Source organism: Somniosus microcephalus, chromosome 13, assembly GCF_052327205.1.
Source record: "Somniosus microcephalus isolate GS21.2 chromosome 13, FLI_Smic_1.0, whole genome shotgun sequence".
Lineage (NCBI taxonomy): Eukaryota > Metazoa > Chordata > Chondrichthyes > Squaliformes > Somniosidae > Somniosus > Somniosus microcephalus.
Genome location: NC_140999.1, coordinates 8547886 through 8559879, shown reverse-complemented (window position 1 = coordinate 8559879; position 11994 = coordinate 8547886). Strand labels below are relative to the sequence as shown.

General features: G+C 47.7%; 1 protein-coding gene across 9 annotated transcripts in view; it reads left to right on the top strand.

The window, feature by feature from the left end:
* The window catches only part of LOC147108031 (N-acetyllactosaminide beta-1,3-N-acetylglucosaminyltransferase 3-like), a 58866-nt gene extending 48843 nt beyond the window's left edge, over positions 1 to 10023 (top strand). For all 9 annotated transcript variants that reach the window (XM_086004454.1, XM_086004448.1, XM_086004450.1 and 6 more), the window contains one exon: positions 8737 to 10023. In XM_086004454.1, the coding sequence (XP_085860580.1) occupies positions 8744 to 9913 (1170 nt within the window). In that variant the 5' untranslated portion in view covers positions 8737 to 8743 and the 3' untranslated portion in view covers positions 9914 to 10023. The remainder of the gene's footprint in view (positions 1 to 8736) is intronic.
* Positions 10024 to 11994: the final 1971 nt, after the last annotated feature.

Below are 11994 nucleotides of genomic sequence, written 5' to 3'. Positions count from 1 at the left end.
GGAGGGGGGAGGGGAGAGAGAGGGAGGGGGGAGTGGAGGGAGGGGAGAGAGAGGAGGGGGGAGTGGAGGGGGAGAGAGAGAGGGAGGGGGGAGTGGAGGGGGAGAGAGAGAGGGAGGGGGGAGTGGAGGGGGAGAGAGAGAGGGAGGGGGGAGTGGAGGGGGAGAGAGAGAGGGAGGGGGGAGTGGAGAGAGAGAGGAGGGGGGAGTGGAGGGGGAGAGAGAGAGGGAGGGGGGAGTGGAGGGGGAGAGAGAGAGGGAGGGGGGAGTGGAGGGGGAGAGAGAGAGGGAGGGGGGAGTGGAGGGGGGAGAGAGAGAGGGAGGGGGGAGTGGAGAGAGAGAGGGAGGAGGGAGTGAGGGGGAGAGAGGAGGAGCTCCCACCGCCCCCCCAGCTCCCACCACTCCAGCTCCCGTGAGGTTCCTGTATTTACGCCAGGAATGCACTGGTGTTGATTTACCCCCCAAATCTAGGAACAGCAGGAGCAGAGGTCGCCTGATATTCAGAGTGGCTGCAATCTCCGGGTCGGAAGCTCAATTATTTTTACGAATCAGGCACTTTGAAAACTATTCACACTTCTTTGTTCAAAAATACCGTTTTTATTTCCTTCTATATATTTATCTTCATAGAATCATAGAAGTTTACAGCACAGAAGGAGACCATTCGGCCCACCGTGTCTGTGCCGGCCGAAAAAGGGCTCTCCAGCCTAATCCCACTTTCCAGCTCTTGGTCCGTAGCCCTGCAGGTTACGGCACTTCAAGTGCATATCCAAGTACTTTTTAAATGTGATGAGGGTTTCTGCCTCGACCACCCTTTCAGGCAGTGAGTTCCAGACCCCCCACCACCCTCTGGGTGAAAAAAGTTCTCCTCAACTCCTCTCTAATCCTTCTACCGATTACTTTAAATCTATGCCCCCTGGTTATTGATCTCTCTGCTGAGGGAAATCGGTCCTTCCTATCCACTCTATCTCGGCCCCTCATAATTTTATACACCTCAATTAGGTCTCCCCTCAGCCTCCTCTGTTCCAAAGAAAACAACCCCAGCCGATCCAAACTTTCCTCATAGCTAAAATTTCCCAGTCCTGGCAACATCCTTGTAAATCTCCTCTTCACCCACTCTAGTGCAATCACATCCTTCCTGTAATGTGGTGACCAGAACTACACGCAGTACTCTAGCTGCGGCCTAACTAGTGTTTTATACAGTTCAAGCATAACCTCCCTGCTCTTATATTCTATGCCTCGGCTAATAAAGGCAAGTATCCCGAAGGCCTTCTTAACCACCTTATCTACCTGTCCTGCTACCTTCAGGGATCTGTGGACATGCACTCCAAGGTCCCTCTGATCTTCTGCACTTCAGTGTCCTACCATTTATAGTGTATTCCCTTGCCTTGTTAGCCCTCCACAAATGCATTACCTCACTTCTCCAGACTGAATTCCATTTGCCACTGTTCTGCCCACCTGACCAGTCCATTGATATCTTCCTGCAGTCTACAGCTTTCTTCTTCATTATCAAACACACGGCCAATTTTTGTAACATAGAAACAAGGAGCAGGACATTCGGCCCCTCGAGCCTGCTCCGCCATTCAATGAGATCATGGCTGATCATCCAAATTCAGTACCCTGTCCCTGCCTTCTCTCCTTATCCTTTGATCCCTTTAGCCTTAAGAAATATATCCAACTTCTTCTTGAATACATTTAATGAATTGGCCTCTACTACCTTCTTTGGTAGAGAATTCCACAGGTTCCCCGCTCTCTGGGTGAAAAAATTCCTCCTCATCTCTGTCCTAAGTGGCTTACCCCTTATCCTTAGACTGTGACCCCTGGTTCTGGACTCCCTGACCATCGGGAACATCCTTCCAGCATCTAGTCTGTCAGGTCCTGTTAGAATTTTATAAGTTTCAATGAGATCCCCTCTCATTCTTCTAAACTCCAGCAAGTACAAGCCCAATCGACCCAATCTCTCCTCATACGTCATTCCTGCCATCCCAGGTATCAGCCTGGTGAATCTTTGCTGCACTCCTTCCATGGCAAGAACATCCTTCCTCAGGTAAGGCAACCAAAACTGCACACAATACTCAAGATGTGGTCTCACCAAGGCCCTGTACAACTGCAGCAAGACATCCTTGTTCCTGTACTCAAACCCCCTCGCTACGAAGGCCAACATACCATTTGCCTTCTTAACCGCCTGCTGCACCTGCATGTTTACCTTCAGCGACTGGTGCACAAGGACGCCCAGGTCTTGTTGCACTTCCCCTTCTCCCAATCTATTGCCATTCAGATAATCTGCCTTCCTGTTTTTGACACCAAAGTAGATAACCTCACATTTATCCACGTTATATTGCATCTGCCATGCTTCTGCCCAATCACCCAACCTGTCCAAATCATACTGGAGTTTCTTGGCATCCTCCTCACAGCACACACACCCACCCAGCTTTGTGTCGTGTGCAAACTTGGAGATATTACATCTAGTTCCCTCGTCCAGATCACTAATATATATATTGTGAATAGCTGGGGTCCAAAGACCGATCCCTGCAGTACCCCACTAGTCACTGCCTGCCACTCGGAAAAAGAGCCGTTTATTCCAACTCTTTCTGTCTGCCAACCAGTTCTCTATCCAAGTCCATACCTTGCCCCAATCCCATGTGCCTTAACTTTGCACGCTAATCTCTTATGCGGGACCTTATCGAAAGCCTTTTGAAAGTCCAAATACACCACATCCACTGGTTCTCCCTTATCTATTTTACCAGTTACATCCTCAAAAAATTTCAGTAGATTAGTCAAGCACGATTTACCTTTTTGTAAATCCATGTTGGCTTTGTCCGATCTGGCCACTTTTTTCCAAGTGCTCTGCTATTACATCCTTTATAATGGACTCTAGCATTTTCCCCACTACCGATGTCAGGCTTACCGGTCTGTAATTCCCCGTTTTCTCTCTACCACCTTTTTTGAACAGTGGGGTAACATTAGCTACCCGCCAATCCATGGGTACTGTTCCAGATTCCATCGAATGTTGGAAGATGACCAGCAATGCATCTACTGTTTCTAGGGCCACTTCCTTAAGTACCCTAGGATGTAGATTATCAGGCTCTGGGGATTTATCGGCCTTCAATCCCATCAATTTCCCTATAGAGTATCATCTGTAAACTTAATCATACTTCCTACATTCAAATCCAAATCATTGATATTCAGTATACTACAAAAAGCAAAGGACCCAGTTCTGAGCCCTGCGGAGCCCCACTAGAAACAGCCTTCCAGTCACAAAAATACCCTTTAAGAACATAAGAACATAGGAAGTAGGAGCAGGAGTAGGCCATACGGCCCCTCGGGCCTGCTCCGCCATTCAATAGGATCATGGCTGATCCTAACCTAGACTCGCGTCCACTTCCCTGCCCTCTCCCCGTAACCCCTAATTCCCTTATCTGCTAGGAAACTGTCTATCTCCGTTTTAAATCTATTTAATGTTGCAGCTTCCACAGCTCTCTCGGGTAGCAAATTCCATAGATTTACTACCCTCTGAGTGAAGAAGTTTCTCCTCATCTCAGTTTTGAAAGGGCAGCCCCTTATTCTAAGATTATGCCCCTAGTTCTAGTCTCACCCATCAGTGGAAACATCCTCACCGCATCCACCTGATCAAGCCCCCTCACAATCTTATATGTTTCGATAAGATCGCCTCTCATTCTTCTGAACTCCAATGAGTAGAGGCCCAACCTACTCAACCTTTCCTCATACGTCAACCCCCTCATCTCCGGAATCAACCGAGTGACCCTTCTCTGAACTGCCTCGAGAGCAAGTATATCTTTTCTTAAATATGGAAACCAAAACTGCACACCGTATTCCAGGTGTGGCCTCACCAATACCCTGTATAACTGCAGTAAGACTTCCCTATTTTTATACTCCATCCCCCTTGCAATAAAAGCCAAGATTCCATTGGCCTTCCTGATCACCTGCTGCACCTGCATACTAACTTTTTTGTGTTTCATGCACCAGGACCCCCAGATCCCTTTGTACTGTAGCACTTTGCAGTTTCTCTCCATTTAGATAATAACTTGCTCTTTGATTTTTTTCTGCCAAAGTGCATAACCTCACACTTTACAATATTATATTCCATCTGCCAAATCTCTGCCCACTCACTTAGCATGTCTATGTCCTTTTGCAAGTTTTTTTATGTCCTCCTCACTCACTGCTTTCCCTCCCATCTTTGTATCGTTGGCAAACTTGGATATGTTGCACTCGGTCCCTTCCTCCAAATCATTAATATAGATTGTAAAGAGTTGGGGTCCCAGCACTGACCCCTGCGGAACACCACTAGTTACTGATTGCCAGCCCAAGAATGAACCATTTATCCCAACTCTTTGTTTTCTGTTAGATAGCCAATCTTCCACCCATGCCAGTATATTACCCCCAATCCCGTGATTATTTATCTTGATCAGTAATCTTTTGTGTGGCACCTTGTCAAATGCCTTTTGGAAGTCCAAATACACTACATCCACTGGTTCCCCTTTATCCACCCTGTATGTTACGTCCTCAAAGAATTCGAGCAAATTTGTCAAACATGACTTCCCCTTCATAAAACCATGCTGACTCTGTCCTATTAAATTATGTTTATCCAAATGCTCTGTTACTGTTTCCTTAATAATGGACTCCCAACATTTTACCAACCACAGATGTTGGGCTAACTGGTCTATAGTTTCCAGCTTTTTGCCTACTTCCCTTCTTAAATAAGGGTGTTACATTAGCAGTTTTCCAATCTGCCGGGACCTTTCCTGAGTCCAGGGAGTTTTGGAAAATAATCACCAATGTATCCACAATCCCTACCGCTACTTCTCTCAAGACCCTAGTACTACCTCCTTAGTGATTTTAATCGTGTTTAGCTCCTCCCCCCCCCCCCATTGACCCTGTTTGTCCAGTGTTGGGATATTTTTAGTGTCCTCTACTGTAAAGACTGATACAAAATATTTGTTCAGCGTCTTTGCCATCTCCATGTTCCCCACCACTAGTTTCCTGGTCTCATCCTCTAAGGGACCAACGTTCACTTTAGCCACCCTTTTTCTTTTTATATAACTGTAGAAACTCTTACTATCTGTTTTTATATTTTTTGCTAGTTTACTTTCATAATCTATCTTCCCTTTCTTAATTACTCTTTTAGTTATTCTTTGCTGGCTTTTAAATGCTTCCCAATCTTCTATCCTCCCACTAGATTTGGCTACTTTATATGCCCTTGTTTTCAGTCGGATACTATCCTTTATTACTTTACTAAGCCACGGATGGCTGTCTTTTCTTTTACTCCCTTTTTTCCTCAGTGGAATAAATTTATCTTGAAATATGTGAAATACCTCCTTGAATGTAGACCACTGCTCTTGTACCGTCTTACACTTTAATCTGTTTTCCCAGTCCACTTTAGTCAATTCTACTCTCATACCTTCACAGTCTCCTTTATTTAAGCTCAGTACGCTGGTTTGAGATCCAACTCTCTCACCCTCAAACTGAATTTGGAATTCAACCATATTATGGTCACTCATTCCAAGGGGATCCTTTACTAGGACATTTTTTATTAATCCTGTCTTATTACACAGGACCAGATCTAAGATTGCCTGCCCCCTGGTTGGTACAGTTACATACTGCTCAAGAAACCCATCCCTAATACACTCAATGAACTCTTCCTCAAGGCTGCCATGCCCAATTTGATTAGTCCAGTCAATATGAAAGTTAAAATCCCCCATGATTATAGCTGTTCCCTTCTTACAAGCCCCAACTATTTAATGATTTATACTCTGACCAACAGAGTTGCAACTGTTAGGAGGCCTATATACTACACCCACTAGTGACTTTTTCCCCTTATTATTCCTTATCTCCACCCAAACTGTTTCACTATCCTGATCCTTTGACCCAATATCATTTCTGACTATTGCAGTGATTCCATCCTTGATTAACATAGCAACCCCACCTCCCTTTCCTTCCTGTCTGTCCTTCCTAATCGTCAAATACCCTTGTATGTTTAGTTCCCAGTCATGATCATCTTGCAGCCATGTTTCCATAATGGCCACCAGATCATAACATTGACCATTACCCTTTATTTCCTGCCTCTGAGCCAATTTTGGATCTAACTTGCCACTTTGCCTTGGATCCCATGGGCTTTTACTTTTGTGACCAGTCTACCATGCGGGACCTTATCAAAAGCCTTGCTAAAATCCATATAGACTACATCAAATGCACTACCCTCCTCGGCCATCCTTGTTACCTCCTCAAAAAATTCAATCAAGTTAGTCAGACACGACCTTCCCGTAACAAATCCCTGCTGACTATCCTTGACTAATCCGTGTCTTTCTAAATGAAGATTTATCCTGTCCCTCAGAATTTTTTCCAATAATTTTCCCACCACCGAGGTTAGGCTGACTGGCCTGTAATTACTCGGTCTATCCCTTTCTCCCTTTTTAAACAAAGGTACCACATTAGCAGTCCTCCAGTCCTCTGGCACCTCACCTGTAGCCAGAGAGGATTGGAAAATGATGGTCAGAGCCTCTGCTATTTCCTCTCTTACTTCTCTTAACAGTCTGGGATACATTTCATCTGAGCCTGGGGATTTATCCACTTTCAAAGATGCTAAACCCCTTAATACTTCCTCTTTCACTATGTTTATTTCATCTAATATTTCACACTCCTCCTCCCTGATCGCAATGTCTGCATCGTCCCTCTCTTTTGTGAAAACAGACGCAAAGTATTCATTAAGGACCATACCCATGTCTTCCGCCTCCACACACAGGTTACCTTTATGGTCTCTAATAGGTCCTACTCTTACTTTAGTTATCCTCTTGCTCTTAATGTATTTATAAAACATCTTTGGGTTTTCCTTGATTTTACTTGCCAATATTATTTAATGCCCTCTCTTTGCTTTCCTAATTTCCATTTTAATTTCACCCCTGCTCTTTACTCCTCTAGGCTTACTGCAGTATTGATATCTGTCATCATCTTCCCTTTTTTTTTCTTTATCCTACCCTGTATGCCCCTTGACATCTTTTCGATAGCAACTGCAGGGTGTTGCCCAAGAGACTCGAGAGAGTTAAATTTTTTTACCCCGAAGTGTTTTTTTTTTTTTAATTTTAGCGCCCCTGTGGCCGATTTTCCCAGGTAGCGCCCCTAGAGAGAGGAGGGGTGCTACTGGAAGCACCCCACGTCCCTCTTGGGGCGCTGTGAGCCAAAAACCGTGGTGCTATGGCACTGCGGCATGTTGCGCCGCGGTACTGCAGGCCTTCCTCCCCTTGATAAAGGGGAGGGGCCTGGCGCAGCGCGTCCCGGCGCCCAGCTGGGCCGCCAGGGATCGGGATTGTCGGCAAACGAGCCCGGCACTCCGCAGGGGGAGGAGGGGGGCTTCACGGGGCCCGGGGATAGCGACGGGGGACAGGTGCTGGCTGGCAGCCAGCAGCATAAATGGCCGCCCGCCACCTCCCCTTTAACTAGCCCCGCCTCGGCCACAGGTAGGACCCCCTGACCCCAGCGGACATAGCGTCTGGTGGTAAGTCCGGGGGGGCGCCACCCAATATTACAGCCGGCGGCGCAGCACCATGTGGCACTAACTGTTGACGCCGCCGCTAACCTCCCGCTGAATTTCGGCGCCGCGCCCGGGCGCTAGTCGCTTTGCGCCCCATTAGCGCCCTCTTAGGGTGCTAACGGGAGGTGCAAATCAACCGAATTTACCCCCTTCCTCTCCGGAGCACCATTGATATTCGTTCAATGAATATTGAACCTGACCACGCAGCTTGCAAGTTCCAGAGCATGCTCCATAGAATCGTGTCCGTGCGCAAGAGTAATTTCTAAAGGATTGTGGTCCCGATGTTTAATTCAAGCACATTTTTGTTTTTGTAAGTAACGGGGGGGGGGGGGGGGGGGGGGGGGTGGGGAATTGCAGGGCTATGGGGGAAGGAGCAGGGGGATGTGAGACTAATTGGATAGCTCTACCAAAGAGCTGGCACAGGAACGATGGGCCGAATGGCCTCCTCCTGTGCTGTATCATTCTATGAATTAACTAAAGTACAACTGCCGGGTTCTTCAAATTGATTACTTCTCCACTAATTGCATGGCTCGCCTCATTGGTTAGCAGAGCAAGTGTATAGTGGGGGGAAAAAAGTGGAGTCACTGTTGTAATGTAGGAAACATGGCAGCCGATTTGCGCACAGCAAGCTCCCACAGACAGCAATGTGATAATGGCACTGTCTCAAACAACAACTTGCATTTATACGGCCCCTTTAATGTAGTAAAACATCCCAAGGCGCTTCGCAGGGTCGTAATCAGACAGAAATTGACACCGAGCCAAAGAAGGAGACATTATGACAGGTCAAGGAGGTAAATTTTAAGGAGTGCCTTATAGGTGGAGAGAGAGGTAGAGAGGAAGGTTGTGGGTTCAAGTCCCGCTCCAGAGCTTTGAGCACAAAAATCCAGGCTGACACTCCCGGTGCAGTGCTGAGGGAGTGCTGCACTGTCAGAGGTGCCGTCTTTCGGATGAGACGTTAAACCGAGGCCCCGTCTGCCCTCTCAGGTGGACGTAAAAGATCCTGTGGCACTATTTCGAAGAAGAGCAGGGGAGTTCTCCCCATTCATTGATCCTGGGAATAGTCTGTCAAACTTTTTTTTTTTAAGCGCTTTGAGTCTTCATGAAGTCGTGAAAGGTGTTATGTCAATCTAAGTTCTTGCTTTCTTTTCTTAAATTCACTTTTTTAAAAAATTTCTCTGTCCTCCCTCTGCCGACAGGCAAAGAATGAAAAAGCAGAAAAGATTCCTTGAAAAACTTGTGCTGTGTGCCATCGGAATCCTGGGATTGGTGTTCATTTTCAGGAATGACGAACCATCGCAACAGAGTGTCGTCGTCCCCATGGAAACCACCCATCCCGACATTATCGCCATCAGAGCAGAGAGAATTGAACCTGCACCTGCGTGCAAAGCAAACAAGACCGCCTTGGGCTTGCCAACTTTCAACGAGCAGCCACAGCACATAAAAAACTTCTTGATGTATAAGCACTGTAGGGAGTTCAACCTCATTCAGAACGTCCCGGGCAAGTGTGGCGGCCGCGACCGGTCCCAAAATGTCTTCTTGCTTCTGGTGATCAAATCCGACCCCTTCAATCACGACCGGCGCGACATGGTGAGGAGGACCTGGGGGAAAGAGCGGGAATTCCAAGGGGTCCAAATAAGGAGGGTCTTCATCTCCGCCGTGTCCCCCAACCAAAAGGAATGGAATAAGCTGAACCGTGTCCTAGCTATGGAGAACCAGCAACACCGGGACATCTTGCAGTGGGATTTCCTGGACACCTTCTTCAACCTCACCCTCAAACAGTACAAGCTCCTGCAGTGGGTGAATGACTATTGTCCCAAAGCCCAGTTCATCTTCAACGGAGACGACGATGTTTTTGCCAATACTGACAACATGGTCGACTATCTGCTCAGTGTGGAGGCCGGTCAAAAGGGAGGGCAGCACCTGTACGTGGGACACCTCATTTCTGGGGTGGGGCCCATTCGCGAGAAGTGGAGCAAGTACTACATCTCGGAGGCGCTGACCACCTCGCGCTCCTACCCGCCGTACATCGGGGGAGGGGGCATACTCATGTCCGCGCACACGGCCAGCGTCATCCACGCCGCCGCCCGGGAGCTCGAGCTGTACCCCATTGACGACGTGTTCTTCGGGATGTGCCTGGCAAAAGCCGGGTTGGCCCCCCGGTCACACGTAGGCTTCAGGACGGCCGGAGTGAAGGTCCCAACTCTCGAGGATGACTCTTTCAATCCGTGTTATTACCGTGAGCTGCTGCTCGTGCACCGGTTTCGGCCTTTCGAGCTGCTGCTAATGTGGGACGCGGTACACAACACCAGCCTGAGATGCGCCCAGTCGCCCCAGAGGTCTGCGTTCGAACGAACCAAGGGATCAGGCAATTAGTGAATCACCACAGGAGACATCAGCAACATTCTGACTGGGACATGTATATATTTTTTAAAAACATAGTTGTAAATGCAAAAATAGGAACCATTAAATTCGATTTCCGAGTGGCCGTGAAGGGAATACCTTATTTAACAATTATATACGATAGCAAAATACTGCAGATGCTGGAAATCCGAAGTAACAACAGAAAACGCTGGAAAAACTCAGCAGGCCAGGGCAACACCCGTGGAGAGAGAAATAGAGTCAACGTTTCAGGTCGAAGACCTTTCGTCAGAACTGAGAAAAAAGCAGGAAATGAAACAGATTAAAAAGCAAGTTTGGGAGCTGGGAAAAGGGGGAGGGGATGAAAGAACAAAAGGGAAGGTCCTTTTACAAAAGGGAAGGTTCTGTAGAAGGGTTTCGACCCGAAACATTGACTCTGTTTCTTTCTCCACAGATGTTGCCTGGCCTGCTGAGTTTTTCCAGCGTTTTCTGTTATTAACAATGATATACTTGCTCTCATTCTCTGCCCACCCTGCCCACCTACAACTAGTGAATGTTGGCAGGATATCCCACCACGAGGGAGCATCAAAGCTTGGCTAGTTTTGTCACAATGGCGATGACATTGCCCAACTGTTGGTGCTTCTATCGGACACGCTCAGAGGAGAGCTTTCCTTCCGTGGCATTGACGGCTACTAGTAGGTTGCTGCAGCCCAGGCTCCACGAGGGACAAGGGTGTGTGAAGTGAGCTTTGCCGGAACGCTCGCCTCTCCCGATTGCCACCCCCACCACCCCCCCCACCCCCCCCCCCGGCTTTATCGCACTTCTAGCAAGGGTCACTGCGGAATGATGAGAGGAGCAACCCCAATCCAGGGCAAGCCAAGGCCTATTGTAAAACCTCGACTGCTGTAAGACCAGCTCACTCGGCACTGAATAGGAATGGACACACACTGAGCCATGTTACATGCACACACCGAGCCACTGGGCCCAGTTTGATCAAACATTACGCCTGACCAATATTTCTGTTTATTTTGCCTTTTTGTTTCCCACCCCAAAGCGTGCACGTCTTAAAAATATAGAAACATAGAAGATAGGAGCAGGAGTAGGCCATTCGGCCCCTCAAGCCTGCTCCGCCATTCAATGCGATCGTGGCTGATCATCCAAATTCAGTACCCTGTCCTCGCTTTCTCCCCATATCCCTTGATCCCCTTGGCCTTAAGAAATATATCCAACTCCTTCTTGAATATATATTTAATGAATTGGCCTTAACTGCCTTCTGTGGTAGAGAATTCCACAGGTTCACCACTCTCTGGGTGAAGAAATGCCTCCTCATCTCAGTCCTAAATGGCTTACCCCTTATCCTTAGACTGTGACCCCTGGTTCTGGACTCCCCGACCATCAGGAACATCCTTCCTGCATCTATTCTGTCCTGTCAGAATTTTATAAGTTTCAATGAGATCCCCTCTCATTCTTCTAAACTCCAGTGAGTATAAGCCCAATCGACCCAATCTCCTCATACGTCATTCCTGCCATCCCAGGTATCAGTCTGGTGAATCTTCGCTGAACTCCTTCCATGGCAAGAACATCCTTCCTCAGATAAGGCGACCAAAACTGCACACAATACTCAAGGTGTGGTCTCACCAAGGCCCTGTACAACTGCAGCAAGACATCCTTGTTCCTGTACTCAAACCCTCTCGCTACGAAGGCCAACATACCATTTGCCGCCTTAACCGCCTGCTGCACCTGCATGCTTACCTTCAGCGACTGTTGCACAAGGACACCCAGGTCTCGTTGCACTTCCCCTTCTCCCAATCTATTGCCATTCAGATAATAATCTGCCTTCCTGTTTTTGCCACCAAAGTGGATAACCTTGCATTTATCCACATTATATTGCATCTGCCATGCTTCTGCCCAATCACCCAACCTGTCCAAATCATCCTGGAGTTTCTTGGCATCCTCCTCACAGCACACACGCCCACCCAGCTTTGTGTCATCTGCAAACTTGGAGATATTACATCTAGTTCCCTTGTCTAGATCATTAATATATATTGTGAATAGCTGGGGTCCAAGGTCCGATCCCTGCGGTACCCCACTAGTCA